The following is a 27,315-nucleotide window of genomic DNA, read 5'->3' on the forward strand; positions in this document are numbered from 1 at the left end:
GGATCCTTTTGAATTATAGTTTTGTCTGGATATATGCCCCGGAGTGGGATTGCTCGATAATATGGTAATTCTATTTTTAGTTTTTTGAGGGACCTCCATCGTGTTTTCAACAGTGGCTGCACCAACTTACATTCCCACCAACAGTGTAGGAGGGTTCCATTTTCTCCACACCCTCTCCAGCACTTGTTATTTGTGGACTTTTTAATGATGTCCATTCTGACTAGTGTGAGGTAATACCTCATTGCAGTTTTGATTTCCATTTCTCTAATAATTAGCGATGTTGAGTATCTTTTCATGTGCCTGTTGGCCATCTGTATGTGTTCTTTGGAGAACTATTTAGGTTGTCTGCCCATTTTTCAATTGGGTTTTTTCTTTTAATTGAATTGTATGAGCTGTTTGTATATTTTGGAGATTAATCCCTTGTCAGTCGCATAGTTTGTAAATATTTTCTCTCAGTCCGTAGGTTGTCTTTTCATTTTGTTTATGGTTTCCTTTGCTGGGCAAAAGCTTATAAATTTGATTAGGTCCTGTTTGTTTATTTTTGTTTTTATTTCTATTGCCTTGGGAGACTGACCTATGAAAACATCGCTTCAATTTATGTCAGAGAATGTTTTGCCTATGTTCTCTTCTAGGAGTTTTATGGTGTCGTGTCTTATATTTAAGTCTTTAAGCCATTTTGAGTTTATTTTTGTGTATGGTGTAACAGTGTATTCTAACTTCATTGGTTTATGTGCAGCAGTCCAGCTTTCCCAATACCACTTGCTGAAGGGACTGTCTTTTGTCCATTGTATATTCTTGCCTCCTTTGTCAAAGATTAATTGACCATAGGTGTGTGGGTTTATTTCTGGGCTCTCTATTCTCATCCGTTGATACATATGTCTGTTTTTGTGCCAGCACCATGCTGTTTTGATTACTGTTTGCTAAATTTTTTTTAAGGTACCATGACATTTTTTTTCTTGGTGTCTTCTGCCTTAGCATCCTGAATCTTTGGTGTAAAGTCAATTTCAAAGATAGCTTAATTTTTTATGAGTTTGGGTTGGTTTTGTTTGATTTTGTTGGTTTTGAAGACGACAATGAAAAATAGAAAAGATGCCAACACACATACTGTCATTACTACAAGCTATCTTGCTCAAATGCACAGACTTTCAAAGTGGCAGGAAGACTATAAGCTAGTTCAGAGACCTAAGAAAGGAAGAAATAAGCATAGCTTCCTCCTCCACATATTCTTGCTCTTGCGGAACAAAGATGAACTGAGACCCCAGCAACTTATCCAGTATTTCTGTGTCAACTTCAAACTTATATAGTTAGTCTTTCTTTTCCTTGTATCATTTTTCTTATCCAAATAAGAAGAAAGAGAAGGATTAAGAAAGGATTAATATTCGTTGAGCCTCCTGTTCTGTTACTTGTGTTTGATCTTCACAACAATCCTGGAGGGTATACATATTATCCCCATATTATAGGTGATGAAATTGAGGCTTGGGAATGTTTAGTGACTTGGGAGCTGGGATTCTAATGTGTTGCTGCAAATGGCATTATTTCATTCTTTTTTAATGGCTGAGTAATATTCCATTGTATATATGTACCACATCTTCTTTATCTATTCCTCTGCTGATGGACATTTAGGTTGCTTCCATATGTTGGCTGTTGTCAACAGTGCTGCAGTGAACATTGGGGTGCACGTGTCTTTTTGAATTATGGCCTTCTCTGGGTATATGCCCAGGAGTGGGATTGTTGGATCATATGGTAGTTTTATTTTTAGTTTTTTAAGGAACCTCCATACTGTTTTCCATAGTGGCTGCACCAATTTACATTCCCGCCAACAGTGTAGGAGGGTTCCCTTCTCTCCATACCCTCTCCAGCACTTGTTTGTAGACTTCTTGATGATGGCCATTCTGACTGGTGTGAGGTGATACCTTATTGTAGCTTTGATTTGCATTTCTCTAATTTTTAGTGACACTGCGCATCTTTTCATGTGCCTCTTGTCCATCTGTATGTCTTTTTGGAGAAATGTCTATTTAGGTCTTCTGCCCATTTTTTGACTGGGTTGTTTTTTTGATATTGAGCCCATGAGCTGTTTGTAAATTATGGAGATTAACTCCTTGTCAGTCGCATTGTTTGCAAATATTTTCTCCCATTCTGTGGGTCGTCTTCATTTTGTTTATGGTTTCCTTTGCTGTGCAAAGGCTTCTGAGTTTCACTAGGTCCCATTTGTTTATCTTTGTTTTTATTTCCATTACTCTAGGAGACGTATGCACGAAGATATTGCTGCAATTTATGCCAAAGAATGTTCTGCCTTTTTCCTCTAAGAGTGTTCTAGTATCCGATCTTACATTTAGGTCCATAATCCATTTTGAGTTAATTTTTATGTATGGAGTTAAAGAATGTTCTAATTTCATTTTTTTACATGTAGCTGTCCAGTTTTCCCAGCACCATTTACTGAAGAGACTGTCTTTTCTCCACTGTATAGTCTTGACTCCTTTGTTGTAGATTGTGACCATAGGTGTGTGGGTTTATTTCTGGGCTTTCTATCCTATTCCATTGATCTATATTTCTGTTTTTGTTCCAGTACCATACTGTTTTGATGACTGTAGCTTTGTAGTATAGTCTGAAGTCAGGGAGCCTGATTCCTCCATCTCCATTTTTCTTTCTGAAGATTGCTTTGGCTATTCAAGGTCTTTTGTGTCTGCATACAAATTTTAAGATTTTTTGTTCTAATTCTATGGAAAATGCCATTGGTTATTTGATAGGGATTGCATTTGTAGATTGCCTTGGGCAGTATAGTCATTTTGACAATATGATAATATTTTAACAATTTTGACATTTTGACAATTTTGACAATATTTCTTCCAATCCAAGAACACGGTATATCTTTCCATCTGTTTGTGTCATCTTCAGTTTCTTTCATCAGCATCTTATAGTTTTCTGAATACAGATCTTTTGCCTCCTTAGGTAGGTTTATTCCTAGGTATTTTACTCTTTTTGATGTGATGGTAAATGGGATTGTTTCTTTCTCTTTCTGATCTTTCATTGCTAGTGTATAGAAATGCAACAGACTTCTGTATTTATTTTGTATCCTGCAACTTTACCAAATTCATTAATGAGCTCTAGTAGTTTTCTGGTAGCATCTTTAGGATTTTCTATGTATAGTATCATGTTGTCTGCAAACAGTGACAGTTTTACTTCTTCTTTCTCAGTTTGGATTCCTTTTACTTCTTTTTCTTCTCTGCCATGGCTAGGACTTCCAACACTATGTTGAATAAAAGTGGCAAGAGTGGACATCCTCGTCTTGTTCCTGATCTTACAGGAAATGCTTTCAGCTTTTCACCGTTGAGTATGATGTTAGCTGTAGGCTTGTTATATATGGCCCTTACTATGTTGAGGTAGATTCCCTCTATGCCCACTTTCTGGAGAGTTTTTATCATAAATGGGTGTTGAATTTTGTCAAAAGCTTTGTCTGCATCTATCGAGATGATCATATGATTTTTATTATTCAATTCGTTAATATGTCATTGATTGAATTGCATATACTGAAGAATCCTTGCATCCCTGAGATAAATCCCACTTGATCTTGGTGTATGATCCTTTTAATGTGCTGTTTGATTCTGCTTGCTAGTAATGTGTTGAGGATTTTTGCAAATATATTCATCAGTCATATTGGTTTGTAAGTTTCTTATTTTGTGGTATCTTTATCTGGTTTTGGTATCAGGGTGATGGTGGCCTCATAGAATGAGTTGGGAAGTGTTCCTTCCTCTGCAATTTTTTGGAAGACTTTGAGAAGGACTGGTGTTAGCTCTTGTCTAATTGTTGGATAGAATTCACCTGTGGAGCCATCTGGTCCTGGACTTTTGTTTGTTGGGAGTTTTTTTTTTTTTTTTTTTTTGCGGTACACGGGTCTCTCACTGTCATGGCCCCTCCCGTTGCGGAGCACAGGCTCCAGACGCGCAGGCTCAGCGGCCATGGCTCACGGGCCCAGCCCCTCTGCGGCATGCGGGATCCTCCCAGACCGGGACACGATCCCGCGTCCCCTGCATCGGCAGCCAGACTCCCAACCGCTGTGCCACCAGGGAAGCCCCGGTTGGGGGCTTTTTAATCACAGTTTTAATTTCAGTACTTGTGATTGGTCTGTTCATATTTTCTAATTCTTCCTGGTTCAGTCTTGGAAGGTTATACCTTTCTAAGAATTTGTCCATTTCTTCTAGGTTATCCATTTTATTGGCATATGGTTGCTTGTAGTAGTCTCTTATGATCCTTTGTATTTCTGTGGTGTCCATTGTAACTTTTTCATTTCTAATTGTATTGATTTGAGCTCTCTCTCTGTTTTGCTTGATGAGTCTGGCTAAAGGTTTGTCAATTTTGTTTATGTTTTCAAAGAACCAGTTTTTAGTTTCATTGATCTTTTCTATTGTTTTCTTTGTCTCTATTTCATTTATTTCTGCTCTGATCTTTATGATTTCTTTCCTTCTAAGTTTGGATTTTGTTTGTTCTTCTTTCTCTGTTTGCTTCAGGTGTAAGGTTAGGTTATTTGAGATTTTTCTTGTTTCCTAAGATTGTATTGCTATAAAATTCCCTCTTAAAACTGCTTTTGCTGTGTCGTGTAGGTTTTGGATTGTCATATTTTCATTTGTCTCTAGTTATTTTTTTACTTCCTTGGATTTCTTCAATGCCCCATTGGTTGTTTAGTAGCATTGGTTTAGCCCCCACGTGTTTTTTTTTAATGGATTATATCATATAGACTATATTTTCTGTTCAAAATGCAGTTAAAATAGAAATCAATAACAAATATGCAATATATATTTGGAAATTATGAAACATAATTCTGAGTAACTCATAATTCAAAGAAGAAGAAATAATGGAAATTAGAAAATATTTAAATCTTAATGATAATGAAAAATACTGCCTATCCAAATTTGTGGGATTTAGTTAAAACAATGTGTAGAGGGAAATTTATAGCATTTAAATGCTTATGTCAGGGTAGAAGGGCTGGTGATTAATGAATATATTATAATAGTCTCTACTGTTGCAAGATGAATTACACCAAAAGCTAATGGTGTAGAACAACAATAAATATCTATCTTCTCTCATAGTTTTTGTGGCTCAGGATTTCAAAAGCATGGCTACATGGTTCTGGCTTGAGGTGTCTCGTGAGGTTGCAGTCACATCATCTGAAGGCTTGAATGAAAGAGAAGCATCCAATTCCAAGGTTGTTAGCTGGCAAGCTGGTGCTGGCTGTTGGCAGGGAGGCCTCAGTTTCTCTCCACCTGGCCCTTCGCAGAGGGCTGCTTATATGTTCTCATTAGATGGTGGCTAGGTTCTCCCAAGTGGGTGATCCGAAAGAGGAAAAGCCAGGCAGAAGCTATTCTTTCTGTGACCTATTCTTGGAAGCCACATACCATCATTTTTGCCACATTCTATTTGTGAGAAGTGAGTCACTAAGTCTTGTTCACAAGAGGAGGAAAATCAGGTCCCATTTTTTTTTTAAGGAAAGGGTGTCAAAGCATTTTAAAACAATCACAATGAGCTGAGCACCTATTCATTGTAGAGGTGAGGAAAAAACTCTAGCAAAATAAGCCCAAGGAAACAGAAAAAAGGCAATTTTAAATGACAACGTCAGAAATTAACAAAATAGAAAACAGATACACAATAACCTGCAAAGTCCAAATTTGGTTTTTTGAAAAAGCTGACAAAATTGACAAACTTCTAGTGAGAATGAAGAAAAAAAGAGAGGAGGTACAAATAAACAACATGAGAAATAAGGAACAAGTACAGATGCTACAGAGAATAACGGGGGCACTGTGAGTATATTCTTTAAAAACAAGAGGATATTATACATAACTTTATGCCACTAATTTTTTAAAATCATAAACAAAATTGATACATTTCTAGAAAACTGTAACCTACTAAAACAGACTTAAGAAACAGAAAAACTGAATAATCCTATAACAATTTAAAAATCTGTCAGTAGTTTAAAATCCTCCCTCAAAAAAGAAGGTCTTACAGGCAGGCTCTACCAAGTGGAAAAATACACTAGTAATTCCAGTCTTAAACTATTCCAGATTACATAAAAGGGAAAAGAAGAGGTAGGAACACTCTGTAACTCCTTTTCTGAAGCAAGAATAACCTTGATAGCAAAATCTAAACATGTCATTGCAAAATAGGAAAATTACAGGTCAAATACACGATGTGAACATTCCTTAAGACGTTAGCAAATCAAATCAAAAGTAAATTTCTATAAACGAGCAGCAAACAGAAAGTGTTCACAGCAGCACTGCTAATAATAAATAATGGAAACAACCCAAATGCCTATCAACAGTAAAATAGATACTAGAAATTATAGCATATTAACATAATGGAATGTATTCAGCAATGAAAATCAATGAAATACAGCTACAAGCAGTAACACGGGTGAATCACTGGAATATAATATTGAAAAAAAGAAGCCATGAAAGAAGATGTAATAAAATTCCATAGGATTAAGTCTAAAAACATGCAAAATGATTAAACACATATGATAAAACTACAAAATCCAGGATGGTGCTCTCTCAAAGGGAAAAGAAGTTAATAGGATCAGGGAGAGGCACATAAGAAATAACAGAGGTAACAGTAATCTTCTTTATATCTTCTGTAAGCTTCATAAGCTTTCTTTTATAGCTACTCAATATTTAATTTAAAAGCCTCAAAACAACTAACAGAATGAACAATAGCTCCTGGTATGGTCTCTTCCATCTCATATGCTCTAAATTTCTTTACAGCATAGGAAGGAGTACTGCAGCTCACATTCTATAACAATAGGTGAAAATTTTCTCCAAGCTCTCCTGAATGTTGATTTTTAAAAGAAATTTGGAATATATGCCAAATAGAACTTTCATAATTTTGATTATCTAGCCACATATTAAAACAACCATACCATTTGCTCTGTCATTTTAATAAGTATGTTTCTGTCTTAACCATATTCCAGCTACAAGTAAAAAAACTGGAAAGCTATTCAAGCTTTCAGTCATTATAATGTCAAAAACTGTTCTGTGGTTTTTGAATTTACCCACTCCAAATAGAACAGACAAAAAATTTTTGTTTGAATTCACTTTAACTCTCTGGTTGTTTAATCTTTTCTATTATTGTTGCAATTTGTCACCCTTAACTACAATAATACACGATTTTTAGACCTTCATACCAAAATAACTACTTGGTTCCTTGAAAATGGAGGGGGAAGGTGGGCAGGAATCCGTGGTTTCACTGAAACTATAGCATGTGTTTGACAGGCCAAAAGAAATATTCAGGAGTAGTTCCATGGCAACATAGCTTTAGACAACAAATGAACCAAAGACTGTATATGTACTGGTGGTGATAAATGCTAAATGGCTGAGAGGAGTTCTATTTTTTCTGGTCTCTGATGGAGACCTGTTCTTTCAGGTCCAACTCTTAGACTGTTTGAGAGCTTCAAGTAATTTAAGTAAATCCAAAAGTATAAACAATATGAATAAAACATGTTTAAACCTATTATTTCAGCTTTATTGAGGTACAATTGACATAAAATTACAAGACGTTAAAAATGTACATTGTGGTGATTTGATGTATGTGTACATTGTGGAAGGATTCCACCCATCTCATTAATTAACACATCCATCACCTCACGTATTTATCCTTTTTGGGGGGAGGTAAGAGCATTTAAGTTCTACTCTTTCAGCAAATTTCAATTATATAATACACTGTTATCACTACAGTCACCATGTTTTTCGTTAGATCCTCAGACCTTATTCATCTTATAACTGAAACTTTGTACCCTATGACCAACCTCTCTTTATTTCCCCCACATCCCGCCCTGGCAACCACTTTTCTGCTTTGCTTCTAGCCTTTGGCTTTTTTTTTTTTTTAAGATTTCACGTATAAGTGATTCTATGCAGTATTTGTCTTCCTCTGCCTGGCTTATTTGAGATTAATTACATTTAAAAAGTATTCCAACCCATGTCCTCAAAAGCTGTATAATCTTCCTTTACAAACCAAAATTTTTATGTAAATTGTAAAAAAAAAAAAAAACGTTTTGCATTTTTTTCTTATTATTCATCAATTTTATACACATCAGTGTATACATGTCAATCCCAATCACCCATTTCATCACACCACCACCACCACCACCCCACCTCTTACCCCCCTTGGTGTCCATACCTTTCTTCTCTACACATCTCTGTCTCAATTTCTGCCCTGCAAACTGGCTCATCTGTACCATTTTTCTAGGTTCCACATATATCTGTTAATATACAATATTTGTTTTTCTCTTTCTGGCTTACTTCACTCTGTATGATAGTCTCTAGATCCATCCACATCTCAACAAATGACCAATTTTGTTCCTTTTTATGGCTGAGTAATATTCCACTGTATATATGTACCACATCTTCTTTATGCATTCATCTGTTGATGGGCATTTAGGTTGCTTCCATGACCTGGCTATTGTAAATAGTGCTGCAGTGGACATTGGGGTGCATGTGTCTTTTTGAATTATGGTTTTCTCTGGGTATATGCCCAGTAGTGGAATTGCTGGATCATATGGTAATTCTATTTTTAGTTTTTTAAGGAACCTCCATACTGTTCTCCATAGTGGCTGTATCAATTTACATTCCCACCAATAGTGCAAGAGGGTTCTCTTTCCTCCACACCCTCTCCAGCATATGTTGTTTGCAGGTTTTCTGATGATGCCCATTCTAACTGGTGTGAGGTGATACCTCATTGTAGTTTTGATTTGCATTTCTCTAATAATTAGTGATGTTGAGCAGCTTTTCATGTGCTTTTTGGCCATCTGTATGTCTTCTTTGGAGAAATGTCTATTTAGGTCTTCTGCCCATTTTTGGATTGGGTTGTTTGTTTTTTTAATATTGAGCTGCATGAGATGCTTGTAAATTTTGGAGATTAATCCTTTGTCAGTTGCTTCATTTGCAAATATTTTCTCCCATTCTGAGGGTTGTTTTTTCGTCTTGTTTCTGGTTTCCTTTGCTACGCAAAAGCTTTGATGTTTCATTAGGTCCCATTTGTTTATTTTTGTTTTTATTTCCATTACTCTAGGAGATGGATCAAAAAAGATCTTGCTGTGATTTATGTCAAAGAGTATTCTTCCTATGTTTTCCTCTAAGAGTTTTATAGTGTCTGGTCTTACATTTAGGTCTCTAATGCATTTTGAGTTTATTTTTGTGTGTGGTGTTAGGGAGTGTTCTAATTTCATTCTTTTACATGTAGCTGTCCAGTTTTCCCAGCATCACTTATTTAAGTGACTCTCTTTTCTCCATTGTATATCCTTGCCTCCTTTGTCATACATTAGTTGACCATAAGTGTGTGGCTTTATCTCTGGGCTTTCTTATCTTGTTCCATTGATCTATGTTTCTATTTATGTGCCAGTACCATATTGTCTTGATTACTGTAGCTTTGTAGTATAGTCTGAACTCAGGAAGTCTGATTCCTCCAGCTTCGCTTTTTTCCCTCAAGACTGCTTTGGCTATTTGGGGTCCTTTGTGTCTCCATACAAATTTTAAGATTTTTTGTTGTAGTTCTGTAAAAAATGCCATTGGTAATTTGATAGGGATCGCATTAAATCTGTAGATTGCTTTGGGTAGTATAGTCATTTTCACAATGTTGATTCTTCCAATCCAAGAATATGGTATATCTCTCCATTTGTTGGTATCATCTTTAATTTCTTTCATCATTGTCTTATAGTTTTCTGCATACAGGTCTTTTGTCTCCCTAGGTAGTTTTATTCCTAGGTATTTTATTCTTTTTGTTGCAATGGTGAATGGGATTGTTTCCTTAATTTCCCTTTCTGATCTTTCATTGTTAGCGTATAGGAATGCAAGAGATTTCTGTGCATTAATTTTGTATCCTGCAACTTTACCAAATTCATTGATTAGCTCTAGTAGTTTTCTGGTGGCATCTTTAGGATTCTCTATGTATATAATCATGTCATCTGCAAACAGTGACAGTTTTAATTCTTCTTTTCCAATTTGGATTCCTTTTATTTCTTTTTCTTCCTTGATTGCCATGGCTAGGAATTCCAAAACTATGTTGAATAATAGTGGCGAGAGCGGACATCCTTGTCTTGTACCTGATCTTAGAGGAAATGCTTTCAGTTTTTCACAATTGATAGGTATGTTTGCTGTAGGTTTGTCATATATGGCCTTTATTATGTTGAGGTAGGTTCACTCTATGCCCACTTTCTGGAGAGTTTTTATCATAAATGGGTGTTGAATTTTGTCAAAAGCTTTTTCTGCATCTATCGAGATGATCATATGATTTTTATTATTCAATTCGTTAATATGTCATTGATTGAATTGCATATACTGAAGAATCCTTGCATCCCTGAGATAAATCCCACTTGATCTTGGTGTATGATCCTTTTAATGTGCTGTTTGATTCTGCTTGCTAGTAATGTGTTGAGGATTTTTGCATCTATATTCATCAGTCATATTGGTTTGTAAGTTTCTTATTTTGTGGTATCTTTATCTGGTTTTGGTATCAGGGTGATGGTGGCCTCATAGAATGAGTTGGGAAGTGTTCCTTCCTCTGCAATTTTTTGGAAGACTTTGAGAAGGATTGGTGTTAGCTCTTGTCTAATTGGATAGAAATCACCTGTAAAGCCATCTGGTCCTGGACTTTGGTTTTTTGGAAGATTTTTAATCACAGTTTCAATTTCATTACTTGAGATTGATCTGTTCATATTTTCTGTTTCTTCCCAGTTCAGTCTTAGAAGGTTATACCTTTCTAAAAATTTGTCCATTTGTTCCAGGTTGTCCATTTTATTGGCATAGAGTTGCTTGTAGTAAACTCTTAGGATGCTTTGTATTTCTGCAGTGTCTGTTGTAACTTCTCCTTTTTCATTTCTAATTTTATTGATTTGAGTCCTCTCCCTCTTTTTCTTGATGAGTGTGGATAATGGTTTATCAATTTTGTTTATCTTCTCAAAGAACCAGCTTTTAGTTTTATTGATCTTTGCTATTGTTTTCTTTGTTTCTATGTCAGCTCTGATCTTTATGATTTCTTTCCTTCTGCTAACTTTGGGTTTTGTTTGTTCTTCTTTCTCTAGTTCCTTTAGGTGTAAGGTTGGATTGTTTATTTGAGATTTTTCTTGTAGCTTGAGGTAGGCTTGTATAGCTATAAACTTCCCTCTTAAAACTGCTTTTGCTGCATCCCATAGGTTTTGGATTGTCGTGTTTTCATTGTCATTTGTCTCTAGGTATTTTTTGATTTCTTCTTTGATTTCTTCAGTGATCTCTTGGTTATTTAGTAACGTTTAGCCTCCATGTGTTGGTGTTTTTTACGTTTTCTTCCATGTAATTCATTTCTAATCTCATAGTGTTGTGGTCAGAAAAGATGCTAGATATGATTTCAGTTTTCTTAAATTTACTGAGGCTTGATTTGTGACCCAAGATGTGATCTATCCTGGAGAATGTTCCATGCGCACTTGAGAAGAAAGTGAAATCTGGTTTTGGATGGAATGTCCTGTAAATATCAATTAAATCTGTCTGGTCTATTGTGTCATTTAAACCTTGTGTTTCCTTATATATTTTCATTTTGGATGATCTGTCCATTGGTGTAAGTGAGGTGTTAAAGTCCCCCACTATTACTGTGTTACTGTCGATTTCCTCTTTTATAGCTGTTAGCAGTTGCCTTATGTATTAAGGTGCTCCTATGTTGGGTGCATATATATTTATAATTGTTATATTTTTCTCCTGGATTGATCCCTTGATCATTATGTAGTGTCCTTCCTTGTTTCTTGTAACATTCTTTGTTTTAAAGTCTATTTTATCTGATATGAGTATTGCTACTCCAGCTTTCTTTTGATTTCCATTTGCATGGAATATCTTTTTCTATCCCCTCACTTTCAGTCTGTATGTGTCCCTAGGTCTGAAGTGGGTCTCTTGTAGACAGCATATAGATGGGTCTTGTTTTTGTATCCATTCAGTAAGCCTGTGTCTTTTGGTTGGAGCACCTAATCCATTTATGTTTAAAGTAATTATCGATACATATGTTCCTATGACCATTTACTTAATTGTTTTGGGTTTGTTTTGTACATTCTTTTCTTCTCTTGTGTTTCCCACTTAGAGAAGTTCCTTTAGCATTTGTTTTAGAGCTGGTTTGGTGGGGCTGAATTCTCTTAGCTTTTGCTTGTCTCTAAAGCTTTTGATTTCTCCATCGAATCTGAATGAGATCCTTGCCAGGTAGAGTAATCTTGATTGTAGTTTCTTCCCTTTCATCACTTTAAGTCTATCATGCCACTCCCTTCTGACTTGTGGAGTTTCTGCTGAGAAATCAGCTGTTAACCTTATGGGAGTTCCCTTCTATGTTATTTGTCATTTTTCCCTTGCTGCTTTCAGTAGTTTTTGTCTTTAATTTTTGTCAATTTGATTACTATGTGTCTCAGCATGTTTCTCCTTGGGTTTATCCTGTTTGGGACTCTCTGCACTTCCTGGACTTGGGTGGCTTTTTCCTTTCCCATGTTAGGGAAGTTTTCGACTATAATCTCTTGAAATATTTTCTCTGGTCCTTTCTTTCTTCTCCTTCTGGGACCCCTATAATGAGAATGTTGTTGCGTTTAATGTTGTCCCAGACGTCTCTTAGGCTGTCTTCATTTCTTTTCATTCTTTTTTCTTGATTCTGTTCTGCAGCAGTGAATTCCACCATTCTGTCTTCCAGGTCACTTATCCGTTCTCTGCCTCAGTTATTCTACTATTGATTCCTTCTAGTGTAGTTTTCATTTCAGTTATTGTATTGTTCATCTCTGTTCTTTAATTCTTCTAGGTTTTTGTTAAACATTTCTTGCATCTTCTTGATCTTTGCCTCCAGTCTTTTTCCGAGGTCTTGGATCATCTTCACTATCATTATTCTGAATTATTTTTCTAGAAGGTTGCCTATCTCCACTTTATTTAGTTGTTTTTCTGGGGTTTTATCTTTTTCCTTTATCTGGTACATAGCCCTTTGCCTTTTCATCTTGTCTTTCGGTGAATGTGGTTTTTGTTCCATAGGCTGCAGGATTGTAGTTCTTCTTGCTTCTGCTGTCTGCCCCCTGGTGGATGAGGCTGTCCGAGAGGCTTGTGCAAGTTTCCTGATGGGCGGGTCTGGTGGTGGGTAAAGCTGACTGTTGCTCTGGTGGGCAGAGCTCAGTAAAACTTTAATCCTCTTGATTGCTGATGGGTGAGGCTGGGTTCCCTCCCTGTTGGTTGTTTGGCCTGAGGCAACCCAACACTGGAGACTACCTGGGCTCTTTGGTGGGGCTAATGGCAGACTCTGGGAGGGCTCACGCCAAGGAGTACTTCCCAGAACTTCTGCTGCCAGTGTCCTTGTCCCCACGGTGAGCCACAGCCACCCCCGCCTCTGCAGGAGACCCTCCAACAGTAGCAGGTAGGTCTGGTTCAGTCTCCCCTGGGGTCACTGCTCCTTCCCCTGGGTTCTGATGCGCACACTACTTTGTGTGTGCCCTCCAAGAGTGGAGTCTCTGTTTCCCCCAGTCCTGTCGAAGTCTGCAATCAAATCCCGCTAGCCTTCAAAGTCTGATTCTCTAGGAATTCCTCCTCCAGTTGCTGGACCCACAGGTTGGGAAGCCTGACGTGGGGTGCAGAACCTTCACTCCAGTGGGTGGACTTCTATGGTATAAGTGTTCTCCAGTTTGTGAGTCACCCACCCAGCAGTTATGGAATTTGATTTTACTGTGATTGCACCCCTCATACCATCTCATTGTGGCTTCTCCTTTGTCTTTGGATGTGGGGTATCTTTTTTGGTGAGTTCCAGTGTCTTCCTGTCGATGATAGTCCAGCAGCTAGTTGTGATTCTGGTGTTCTCACAAGAGAGTGAGAGCAAGTCCTTCTACTCCATCTTGGTTCAGGCTATATATCCCCCATGTTTTTTAGTTTTATTTTCTTGTAGTTGATTTCTAATCTCATATGTTGTGGTTGGAATAGATGCTTGATATGATTTCAGTTTTCTCAAATTTACCAATTTATGCTTTGTGGCCCAGCATGTGATCAATCCTGGAGAATGTTCCTTGTGCACTTGAGAGGAATGTGTATTTTGCTGCTTTTGGATGGAATGCTCTATAAACATCAATTAAGTCCATCTGGTCTAATGTGTCATTTAAGGCCTGTGTTTCCTTATTGATTTTCTGTCTGGATGATCTGTCCATTGATGAAAGTGGGGTGTTAAAGTCCCCTACTATTACTGTGTTACTGTCAATTTCTCCTTCTGTGGCTTTTAGTATTTGCCTTAAATATTGAGGTGCTCCTATGTTGGGTGCATATATATTTACAATTGTCATATCTTCTTGGACTGCTCCCTTGATCATTATGTAGTGTCCTTCTTTGTCTCTTGTAATAGTCTTTATTTTAAAGTCTATTTTGTCTGCTATGAGTATTGCTACTCCAGCTTTCTTTTGATTTCCATTTGCATGGAATGCCTTTTTACATCCCCTCACTTTCAGTCTAAATGTGTCCCTAGATCTGAAGTGCTCTTGTAGACAGCATATATACAGGTTTTTGTATCCATTCAGCTAGTCTATGTCTTTTGGTTGGAGCATTTAATCTGTTTATGTTTAAGGTAATTATTGATATGTATGTTCTTATTGCCATTTTGTTAATTGTTCTGGATTTGTAGGTCTTTTTTCTTCCCTTCCTCTTTTGTTCTCTTGTGATTTGATGACTAACTTTAGCGTTGTGTTTGAATGCCTTTTCCTTTTTTGTGTGTGTCTCTGTTGTACATTTTCGGTTTGTGGTTACCATGAGGTTTTGCTATAGCGGTCTATACATAAACAAGATTGTTTTGTTTGCGGTACGCGGGCCTCTCACTGTTCTGGTCTCTCCCGTTGCAGAGCACAGGCTCCGGATGCGCAGGCTCAGTGGCCATGGCTCATGGGCCCAGGCGCTCCGTGGCATGTGGGATCTTCCCGGACCGGGGCACGAACCTGTGTCCCCTGCATCAGCAGGCAGACTCTCAACCACTGCGCCACCAGGGAAGCCCAAACAAGATTGTTTTAAGTTGCCAGTTTTTTAATTTCAAATGCATTTCCTGTATCCTGCATTTTTGCTCTCTTCTTCTCACAGTTGCTGGGTTTGATATCATATTTGTGTGCCTGTGATTCCCTACCTTTACTGTATGTTTGCCTTTACCAGTGAGTTTTTCCATTTGTAATTTTCTTGTTTCTAGTTGTGGTCTTTTCTTTTGCCCATAGAGAAGTTCCTTTAGTATTTGTTGCAAAGCTGGTCTGTTGGTGCTGAATTCTTTTAGCTTTTGCTTGTCTGTAAAGCTTTTGATTTCTCCATTGAATCTGAATGAAAGCCTTGCTGGGTATTCTTGGTTGTAGGTTATTCCCTTTCATCACATTAAATATATCGCGCCACTCCCTTCTGGCCTGCAGAGTTTCTGCTGAGAAATCAGCTGATAACCTTATGGGAATTCCGTTGTATGTTATTTGTTGCTTTTCCCTTGTTGCTTTTAACATTTTTTGTCTTTAATTTTTTGTCAATTTGATTACTATGTGTCTTCGTATGTTCCTCCTTGGGTTTATCCTGCCTGGGACTCTCTGTGCTTCCTGGACTTGGGTGACTGTTTCCTTTCCCATGTTAAGGAATTTTTCAGCTGTTATCTCTTCAGATATTTTCTCAGGTCCTTTATCTCTCTCTTCTCCTTCTAGGACCCCTATAATGAGAATGATTATGCATTTAATGTTGTCCCAGAGGTCTCTTAGTCTGGCCTCATTTCTTTTCTTTCGTTTTTCTTTGTCCCACTGCAGTGAATTCCACCATTCTCTCTTCCAGGTCACTCATCCATTCTTCTACCTGTTACTCTGCTATTGATTCCTTCTAGTGTACTTTTCATTACAGTTATTGTATTGTTCATCTGTTTGTTTGTTCTTTAGTTCTTCTAGGTCTTTGTTAAACATTTCTTGTATCTTCTCGATCTGTGCCTCCATTCTTTTTCTGAGATCTCAGATCATCTTTACTATCATTACTGTGAATTATTTTTCAGGTAGATCGCCTATCTATCTCCCCTTCACTTAGTTGTTGTTCTGGGGTTTTATCTTGTTCCTTCATCTGGAACATATTTCTCTGCCATCTCAATTTGTCTAACTTTCTGTGATTGCGGTTTCCATTCTGCGGGCTGCAGGATTGTATTTCTTCTTACTTCTGCTGTCACCTCCCCCTGGTGGATGAGACTGTTTAAGAGGCTTGTGTAGGCTTCCTGGTGGGAGGGACTGGTTCCTGCCCATGGGTGGGTGGAGCTGAGTCTTGTCCCTCTGGTGGGCAAGGCCATGTCAGGGGGTGTGTTTATCAGGCAGCTGTGTGCTCAGGAAGACATTAAGCAGCCTGTCTGCTGATGGGTGGGGCTGTGTTCCTACCCTGTTGGTTATCTGGCCTGAGGCGTCCCAGCACTGGAGCCTACAGGCTGTTGGGTGGGGCCAGGACTCGGTGAGAAAATGGCAGCCTCCAAGAGGGCTCATGCCAATGAGTACCGACCAGAACTACCACACTACCACCACCAGTGTCCTTGTCCCTGCAGTGAGCCACAGCTGCCCCCACCCCCTGCTTCTGCAGGAGACCCTCCAATACTAGCAGGTAAGTCTAGCCCAGTCTATTATGAGGTCACTGCTTTTTTCCCCTGGGTCCTGGTGCATACAAGACCCTGTGTGCACCCTCCAAGATAAGAGTTTCTGTTTCCCCCAGTCCTGGGGAATCCCTGTGACCAAAACCCACTGGCCTTCAAAGCCAGATTCTCTGGGAGCTCCTCCTCCCATTGCCAGACTCCCAGGCTGGGGAGCCTGACACAGGGCTCAAAACTCTCACTCCTGTGGGAGAACTTCTGTTTTCAGTTTTTGGGTCACCCACCTGGCATGTATGGGATTTGATTTTATTGAGATTGCACCCCCTCCTACTGTCTTGTTGTGGCTTCTTCTTTGTCTTTGGATGCAGGGTATCTTTTTTGGTAGGTTTCAGCATTTTTTGGTCAATGGTTGTACAGCAGTTAGTTGTGACTTTGGTGTTTCCATAAGAAGTGGTGAGCTCACCTTCTACTCCGCCATCTTGTCTCCTCTCAAGTAACAGTGAATTTAAATGTACAGTTCTGGAGGGTGGAAGCTCAAAACCAGTCTCACTGGGCTAAAGTCCAGGTGTTGGCAGGGCTGGTTCCTTCTGGAGGCTCTCGAAACATCTAGCTTTGAAAATGATGGGGTTCACATCCATGAGACCCACAAGGCTATAGCAAACTGAGAAACAGTTCTTAAAGACTTAACTGGCTACCGCCCAGGACCCAGCACTAAGGCAGCTGACTGAAAAGCGCCCAGTCTTTCTGTGAAAGAGGACTATTAGTTTATCTTCATAGTTGTGGCCTGAGGAGCAGGATTCTAATTAAATACACATCTAGCGGCTGACTACAATCATTCATCAGAGGCCACTGGGCACCATCTTCACTCTCAACCTATACCGTACCCCAGATCACCAGTGTCTCCAAGAAAGGAGCCTGTGTACCCATCTGTACCCCTTGGCTTTTTTGGCTACTGCCCAGAGAACACATCCCTTGATAGCCTGGCTCTTGGCCAACATGGCTTGTGTTCATGAGTGCAAGAGATGAACAAAGCAAACAAAGAAATGGTTCTTAACTGGCTATCAGTCACCCCAGGGCTCAGTGCAGAGGGAGTAGACAGAAACACCCATCTCCCAGTCTTCCCCCAGAAGAGGTATATTTGTATACTTTCGAAGCTGTGGGTTTGGCTCCCAATCTGCCTGAACCTTTGTGCTGACTGACTGAGATACTCCCCTTTGGGATACTGACAGGTCTTGGCACACCCTCAACTACTGGAGCCATTAAGACTAAAGTAAGCTGCTTGGATAATCATAAAAGTTTGAGAGAAAACCCAGAGCTGGGGCAGGGTTGAACAGTAAGTTCACCTCTTACACAAAGCCACTCCTTCAAGACTGGAAGAGATGGTTGTTTTATATAATGCATAGAAACCAACACAGTCAACACAGAGGAATATGTTCCAAATGAAAGAACAAGATAAAACCCCAGAAAAGAGCTTAATGAAATAGAGGTAGGTGATTTACCTGATAAAGAGTTCAAAATAATGGTCATAAAGATACTCACTGAGCTCAGTAGAACTATGCATGAACAAAATGAGAATTTCAACAAAGAGAAAGAAAATATAAGAAAGTACCAAATAAAAGTCATAGAGCTGAAAAATACAGTAGGAGGAGTTCAACAGCAGACTAGATGAGGCAGAAGAAAGGATAAGTGAACCTGAAGACAGGACAATGGAATTCATCCAATCAGAGCAGCAAAAAGAAAAAGAATGAAAAAGAGTGAAGATGGCTTAAAGAACTTATGGGACAACATCAAACAGACAAACATTTGCATTATAGGGGTCCCAGAAGGAGGAGAGAGAGAAAAAGGGATATAAAACTTATTTGACGAAAAAATGGCTGAAAAGTTCCCTGACCTGGGGAAGGAAGAAGACATCCAGATCCAGGAAGCCTGGAGAGTTCCAAATAAGATGAACCGAAAGAGACCCACATCAAGACACACTGTAATTAAAGTATCAAGAGTTAAAGACAAGTAGAGATATCACCTTACCCCTGTTAGAAAGGCTATTGTCAAAAAAGACAAGAAGCAACAAGTGTTGGCAAGGATGTGGAGAAAAGGGAACCCTTGTGCACTGTTGATGGGAATGTAAATTGGTGCAGCACTATGGAAAACAGTATAGAGATTCTAAGAAAAATCAAAAATAGAACTACCATATGATCCAGTAATTCTACTTCTGGGTATCTATCCAAAAGAAATGAGAAAACTAACTTGAAAAGATATCTGCACCCACCATGTTCACTGCAGCATTATTTATAATGGCTGAGACACAGAAGCAACTTAATTGGATGGATGAATAAAGAAAATGTGGTATATTTATACAATGGAATACTATTCTGCCATAAGAAGAAATCTTGCCATTTGTGACAATATGGACAGACACTGAGGGCATTATACTAAGTGAAATATCAATAAATCAGAGAAAGACAAATAGCTTATGATGTTACTTATATGTGGAATCTTTAAAAAAAAAACCAACTCATGATATAGAGAATAGATTGGTAGTTGCCAGAGGCAGAGGGTGGGAAAAAATAGGTGAAGGCAGTCAAAAAGTACAAACTTCCAGTTATAAAATAAATAAGTCCTGGGGATGTAATGTACAGCATGGTAAATATAGTTAAATACTGTATTGTATATTTGAAATTAGCTAAGAGTAAATCTTAAAAGTTTTTGTCACAAGAAAAAAAATGTGTATGTTAACTGGGCATATTGTGGTGACTGTTACACAATACATATATTAAATCATTATGTTGTACACCTGAAACTAATATGTTATATTTTTATTATATCTCAATTTTTTTTAAAGTTTACCATCCCTTCTGAAACACTCAATTAACTCAAAACAGCTAATAAATATTGGGCATATTTTTCTTAAATAATTACAAGAATTTTTTTTCATATGCCATAAAATGTGGTATTAACATTTAATTCTCTTTTTGTCTTGCAGGTGTAAAGGGTCAAATTTTTGATCAGAATGGGACTCCATTACCCAATGTAACTGTAGAAGTCCAAGACAGAAAACATGTCTGCCCCTATAGAACCAACAAATTTGGAGAGTATTACCTCCTTCTCTTGCCTGGGGTCTATGTAATAGAGGTAAGTATACAATGCTAATAACTATTGTTATTAAAATATTATAGAACTCACAATACTTACTTACCTAGAAAGGATCTAAAATAAGTCTGGAAAGTCCAAAAGTAGATATATCAGGACAGAATAAAAGGCCAACTTGCATTTAGCAGGGAGTGGGTGAGGTGGCAATAACAGGAAGAAACTCAGAAAATCATGTTTTTTCCCCAACTGGCAATTTTTCAAATAGAAGCCAAATCCCATTTCGGGTGGTACCTTTTATGATAAAAAATGGAACAAACCTTATTAATAAGAATAAATAAACAATGTGGGGTGGTGGGATGAACTGGGAGATTGGGATTAACATATATACACTACTATGTATAACACAGATAACTAATAAGAACCTACTGTATAGCACAGGGAACTCTACTCAATGCTCTGTGTTTTCCTAATGGGAAGGAAATCCAAAAAGGAGGGCATATATACATACATAGAGCTGATTCATTTTGCTGTACAGCAGAAACTAACACAACATTGTAAAGCAACTATATTCCAATAAAAATTTAAAAACACAAACAAAAATACAATGTGGCCACAGTTCTTCCAAGCTTCATGGAATACCAGTTTAACATCTGTTCCGTGAACCATAACTTCTACTATTAAAAATTGATTGCGACACAAGTTCCTTAGAATTCACTACAAATAAAATTTGATCCACAAAGTTTACCACTATATTAAGTGATACATATTTTGCAGCCCGCTCATAAGCAAACGATGGTGAGTTTTCCAATCAATGCAAGTAAAATTCCAGATTTTAATTTTATTTAGATGCATGTTTCTAAGGCTTTTCTTCCTCTAAGGACGTATGGACTAGTTTGAGGCTGAGTGAGTTTATGTGAATGAACTAAATGAATAAGTATCTGATTTATTTGGCCAGATTATGACTCTTCCTCTTTGATGTGACTTTAAGAATGTCAAGATTCATCTAGTTTGCTCAGTGGGTCTAACGCCAGCCATACTAGTCATTCCGTATAGAGCTACTCCTGAGAGAAGGTAGTCATCTATTCTGTAGTAAAAACTGGCTTTGTAGTTGTTTCATCTTTAGGACATAATAAAGGGCATGGTTTTCAGTTCATAAAACTCTAGGATTAAAAACCCCTGCTCCATAGGTTATCACCAAAGTACTCAGCACTTTGAGTGAGGGGCTCATGCTTTTCTTGAGTATCTTTCCTCCTACCGAGGACATGAATAGAGCTGGAAAGACCTCAACTCACTATGAATCTTTGCCTAAAAAGACCCTTTATTTTCCTGTTATTTACTGTGACATTTTCATTCTGTGAAAAAAAAAAAGGGTTTTCCTTATAGTCAATCTATCAACAAACTGTTTTTATGCAATCCCATAAATAAGCCACATCTTGGATATATGTATAACAGATTCACTTTGCTATACACCTGAAACTAACAATTTGTAAATTAACTATACTCCAATAAAAAATTTTAAAAATAAGCCACATATTTATAGAATAAAGTTATGCACAAGTTGGCTTTAGTTACTAGCTCTAGGACAAAAACAGAAGGTAAGAAAGACTCTGGAAGCTGAAATGAATGGCTAAAATACATGCCAATTAGTGGTTACGTAAATGTTATTCTTTTCCCTCTCTACCATATATAATAAAAGCATTTCTCAGTAGCAATAGTCTATAGTTAGTTTAGTATTTGTCATTATTTTCCTGATCACTTCCTCCACCAAAAAGATAAATCTAGCTGAAGATTCAGACTCATGGACAAAACCAGGTAAAATCAAAGCTTTTTAAAGAAGCAATAACTTATATATATATACACTTAGATCAGCTGCAAGGAAAATGGAATAAATTGAGAAAAAAATTCCACTTATAAATAATCTTGACACAGAATCAGGATATTAAGTACAGACTTGAGACAAAGAGAAACAGTCAACTCTTTACCTTTGCGCTCCATGAAAACGATGGGGACAGAAATCAGTCTATTGCTTCTGACTTACATCTTCAGATAAAGGAACTGTCTTTATTTCACTTTGTAATTCTCAGCAACAGCATTAACAACTGCGGTCCATATCAGTAGGCACTTGGTAACTCATTCACCGAGCAGGACTGAAGCTGTTTCTAGCCTGGGGAGACCTGGCAGGTTGTTACATGTGTTTCATAAAGGCTGCATTTTAGTGGTGGATATCAGTGTTTTTCACTGTTGGCACCACAAAACATCTGAAATCACTCAGATAACTTTCTTGTTTCCTCTCAGGTTACAGTCCCTGGACACAATCCACATCTCACAGAAGTGACTATTCCCCCCAAATCCCAGAACTTCAGTGCTCTTAAAAAGGATATTTTACTTCCATTCACAGGGCAATTGGATCATATCCCAGAATCAGATCCTTTATGTCCTATAATTCCTCTTTACAGAGATTTGCAAGGCCACTCAGCTGCAACAAAGCCCAGTCTGTTCTTATTTTTAGTGACTCTTTTTCACATATTGTTCAAATAAAGCAGAATGTGAAACTCAACCCCCATCACCACCTGGAATCAGGGCTTACTCACGCCAGGTTACTGCAACTCTAACTCCCTCTGTGGGACCTTGACTGGATAAACTCCACGGTCCTTCCCTAAGAAGAGAAATGTTTGTTTCCAAATCCTGCAACAAGCAAAGTATGGTGATAATGAAAGGAATGATTTAGTCTTAATGATGGAAGACACCTACCCATCAAGTACTGCTCACTTACACTTAATCTTGAAGTAGTCTTAGAAATTTGTAAGAAGTTAAACTTGAGAAGCATGAAAGAAGTTCCTGCAAGAAAAAAAGGAGGTAATTTTGTATACAGAGAGCCATTTGAATATAAGCAATGAAGATGAACATTTATTGATCACCTACTATATACAAGACCTTGCCATATGTACTATATGTGAAGAGAGAGTGCCATATATAATTCTCAGTGCAGGGAAAAATGATAGGACTGGGAATATTAAGTTTTGCCAACGTTCTAAGGAAATATGAGAGAAAACAGGCAACCATGTCTCAGTGGCCCAAGAAAATATGGGCCTGATGGGATGACAGATTTGTCTACTGAGCCCCAAAATAATAGGTCAATTAAGGTAAGGGTCCCTGCCTTTCTGCAACCAGATGCCACAGTCTTCTCGTATGCTGATGACCCCCAAATGCCTGAGCTTCACACTCAGGTCTGACTGCCCACTGGACACATCTACCTGGATGTGACCCATAGATACCTCAAACTCATCATGTTGAAAAATTGAGCATACTTCTCTCCCCAGAGCTGCTCTTCCTCCTGCCTTCTGTCTCAGTTACTGATAGCACCAAACTAGAAACCTGGGAGTCATCCTTGATACCTCCTCCTCCTCCTCCATCCCATCTATCCAGTCAGTCACTAAAGATTGATGTTATTTGTATGTGTTGATTGATTCTACCCTCTCTTCATGGCTACTAACACCACCAGGTTTAGGCCATCATAGCTCACCTGTACCACGGCAACAGCTCTACTGGTCTCTTGCGTCCAGCTTTCTCCTCTTCAAATCCAACCTCCACACAGCACTGGGGAAAGGGGTCTATTTAAAACAAAAATCAGCAATCAACTGCTTGTAGTTCCTACACACATAACACACTGTGTGTCCCCTGTGTCTGCAATGACATTCTGACCCACTACATTTTCTTTCCCACTCCTCCTTTAAAACCCCGTTCAGGTTGTTTAATGGGTACAGAGTTTCTGTTTGTCATGATGAGAAAGTTCTGGAAATAGATAGTGATAATGGTTGTACAACATTGTGAAGTATTTAATGCCACTGAATTGTATACTCAAAACTGGTTAAAATTGTAAATTTTATGTTATGTATATTATACCACAATAAAAAAAGAGGATAGTGACTATTAAATATTAAAATAATGCTTCATTAGGTGCTTCATAATAATGTACTCTAGAAAGTGAAGGCTCCAAGGCATACATGCTGTGTAAATTACATATCTTACTTAGGTGAAACTCCAACAGAAACAAAGACTAGTCTGTTAAAGAGTAAACAAGTAAAATATGAAGATCAATGATGATTCCCTTAAAAAAAAACAACAACAGTTCAGGTATCAACTCCTCTGGGAAACCTTTGCTGACATTGTCCCATTCCATTCAGTTTCACCCCCTCCCAGCCCCTTTGCTCCACAAATTAAACAGGTTACCTCTGTTGTGGGATTTATAACACTGCATTATGCTCTTCTATTTCCATGAGTGATTTTCTCTGGCAGAGTGAGAGGTCTCTGAGACCAGGGTCTATTTAATTTATTTGAAAAACTTATTCTAAACCCTATCACATGGTGAGACCTGAATGAATGAACCAAGTGCTCCAGCAAACTGCTGCTCTTAAAACATTATATGCAAGAATTAGGGGAGGTGGGGGTATCAAACAGCAGACCAGCAACTCTGGCGAGCAGGTTTCTGAGTGCTGTGTATCGCTCATGAAAGTGAGTTGCCTTGGCTCTTATTTTAAATTGAAAGTCCCATAGGGTCTGGAAACAGAAACTATACTGGGCTTGGTACCTGCTTGAGACCCACAAATGAAAGGGAGATACATGGGCATTTAGGAGCTATTCCCATGCCAGTTTATTCTACGTGCACAAAATCATACATGTTAATATCAGCAATATTTGTAGACCTCTTTTAAATCTGGTAATAACCTAAATATCTTGATCATTTTTATTTAAATAAGTGGTAATTTATTATATACTTGAAAGTATATATTAATATAATATTGCAGAAAATGAGTTTGGTAATATTACAGATAAAAGTATACAAAACTCAACTTGATTTACTATCAAGTCCTAAACAATTTTCAGTCAGGCATTCTGAGTTCTAACTTTTCCTTTTCTAAGATAGCAATTCTGAAGGGACATGAACCTTAATGTAAATTTCTGAAGGAAATAATGCTTTTAAAATCAGAAATTTTATCAGAATCAAACTTAAAACCATTTAGAGACAAGCAAAACAATTTAGAAAATTTCCAAACCAAATATAAACCAAACCTGAATTTAGTTCAGAGCAGGTTTGAGGTATATTTTGCAGCGACAGCTCTGTGCTTGAAAGTGAAGTTTGCTGCAAGGATTTAGTATGGTAGAATCCCAGCTACACCCTCCACTCATCAAGTGACGTGTTCAAGAGAAAAAACGACCATGGAATTCTGACTACAGTGAGACCAGATCCCCAACACCTTTCCTACTGTTCTGCACCCTCTTAGGCTGTTGATTATGCTCCCCGGGTTCTAAGTTCAGGTGTAATTCCTTTTATAGAGAAACCAACATAGTAAAAGATTTTCAAGATAGGCGAAAAGAAGATAGCATGTATAATAGAATGATAATTAGGAGGCAGGAGCCCTGTGATTCAACCCACCACAGTTCAGTTTCCTTACCTGTAAAATGAAGGTCTCTGCTTGACTGTGATTCTATGATTATCAGTAGCAGCGGTGTAAGATGCCACACTCTGGTGCCAGTTTTGGGTACCTGCCCAGGTGGAGGAAGGATAATTAACACTCAAGAGGCATATTTTGAAGGCAGTATAACTTATTAGAGACCAATAAACAGAACTGGTCTGAAAGCTGAAACAGTGGCTAGCTAGAATGACCATTTAATAATATTTAAGGAAATGTTCATGAAATAGCACAGCTTTTACCCACGTACCTCCTCAAATTATAATAAATGTTAACATGAATGAATTTAAATGGTGGGGAGTATTTTAGAGAACTGTTAAGTCTCTGCAGGTACTATCAGTGTTGACTTTGGTGCTTAATTTATCACAGACTTGAGCTGTTGGATGTATCAGAAATGTTAAAAAGCCTCTTCTCAATATTTCTGAAAGTCTAAGAAATCAACATTTTTGTTCTAGAAGCAAATTTGCATTTGTAATATTTCTTAAAATGGTATGAGAGGTTAGCTCTACCTTTAGAAAGTAAAAATATCTGTCACTGGATTAAAAATATCTTTTCCTAGGGAATCTAGAAAAATGAGCATAGCATATTGTCTCACTGTGACAGGGGAAGTTGCTTATTGAGAAATTTGGTTCTTATTCTACACGGTGACAATACAGTTGATGCCTATGTCATGACAGATTTAGATTGGCGGGAAGGGGAGAAAATTATGATGGTCAAAGTGAAAAAAAGTTCACAGCACCTAACGTAGAAATTTGGGGAAACAGTCTAACTTCATTACAGACTTTACATTGTATCACTGATAAGCAGATATTGTACTGTATTGCTCACAAACCATTTTATCATACTTCAGCATATGAACTACTCCATAGCCTTTTATAAATGTTGCATAAGCTGATTTTATAAGTTTTCTCAGTGACTTTCTTTTGTACTATAATTAAAAACTTAAAATGCACAAATTGTCTAAGACTAAAAAGTGTTATGGGGCAGGGGCCAAGACTACCTCTGAATTCAGTAAAATCAGAATATTTCTGATTCTCAATAAAGAATTAATATTTCTGTAAACAACAAATGCTGTTTCTTTCCATTACATTACTTTGAAAACAAATACTTACCACCAGTGTACAAAGTCCACATACCAGAGAGAACTGATTGCCATCAAATAAAGACCAAATCTAATGACCTTTTATGAGGCAATAATATTGCAATAATTCTTCAAAGCCCAGAGTCCTTCCAGAAGTTTATATGATATATACCTATCCAAATTACTTTGTGCCATGGGGGAGATAATGGATGAAAAGTGTGCCTACTGGCACAAAACCCAAAAAACACACAAAAAATCACACAAAAAACACATACCACAAACACACACACACACAAAATCTTTGGAAAATTCCCAGCGCACACTGTAAAGGGTCTGAGAAATCAAGCAGGAAAGAAATGGATTCCCCAAACAGACTCAGCCATGGAACCATTTTCTTAAATAATTTAGCCTAGTACCATCTCTTTGAACTTATATATCTAGAAATTTTGGGAAATGCTGGTATATAGGGAGGGGTCTTTTGTCTTGAATAATATTTTACAGATTTCAAAGTGCTTTTGAAACACAGAATAATAAAAAATTTGCCTCTTCTAGGAATTGGATAACTAACAGCCCTAACCCTCATCCCTTCATCGATGCAACCTCTTAACATCGAATTTCTAGTCATAGGACAGAGAGGTTGGGCTTAAGTGTATGTCTGCCCCCTGAAACATGCTAAACAAATAATAGTTTAAATAAGACAAGACTGAGTAGGAACTAATTTACAGGTACCAATTTCTAAAAAGTGACAAATGTCTCAATTTTGAAGATGAATTGGGGCCAGTTTTTCTATTTTCAAAAGAGAATTCATTATACAGGACCACCTTTAGCAGGAGTTTCCTGGTATATCTTAGCTAGACTTTGATACTTTTTTAAAAAAATTTTTGGCCGTACCACGCGGCATATGGGATCTTAGTTCCCCAGCCAGGGATCGAATTCACACCCCCTGCAGTGGAAGCGTGGAGTCTTAACCACTGGACCGCCAGGGAAGTCCCTAGACGTTGATCCTTAAATTTGCAGCTCCTTATAGCATTTATTACTCCCTACGCCACCGTCCAAAGCAAAGTACAAATGAACTAAATTTTAAACTATTAGACATAGAGGGGAAAATAGTAA

General features: G+C 37.8%; 1 protein-coding gene across 6 annotated transcripts in view; it reads left to right on the top strand.

Annotated features, from left to right (window-relative positions):
- CPM (carboxypeptidase M) overlaps positions 1-27,315 on the top strand; it is a 135,137-nt gene that overhangs the window by 63,906 nt on the left and 43,916 nt on the right. For 3 of the 6 annotated variants that reach the window (XM_060165430.1, XM_060165434.1, XM_060165435.1), the window contains 2 exons: positions 19,544-19,692; positions 21,946-26,107. In XM_060165430.1, the coding sequence (XP_060021413.1) occupies positions 19,544-19,692; positions 21,946-22,188 (392 nt within the window). In that variant the 3' untranslated portion in view covers positions 22,189-26,107. Of the gene's footprint in view, positions 1-19,543; positions 19,693-21,945; positions 26,108-27,315 lie in introns of those variants that run through there. The other 3 variants (XM_060165431.1, XM_060165432.1, XM_060165433.1) reach the window with 1 other exon arrangement.

This window comes from Lagenorhynchus albirostris, chromosome 11 (assembly GCF_949774975.1).
Source record: "Lagenorhynchus albirostris chromosome 11, mLagAlb1.1, whole genome shotgun sequence".
Taxonomy (NCBI): domain Eukaryota; kingdom Metazoa; phylum Chordata; class Mammalia; order Artiodactyla; family Delphinidae; genus Lagenorhynchus; species Lagenorhynchus albirostris.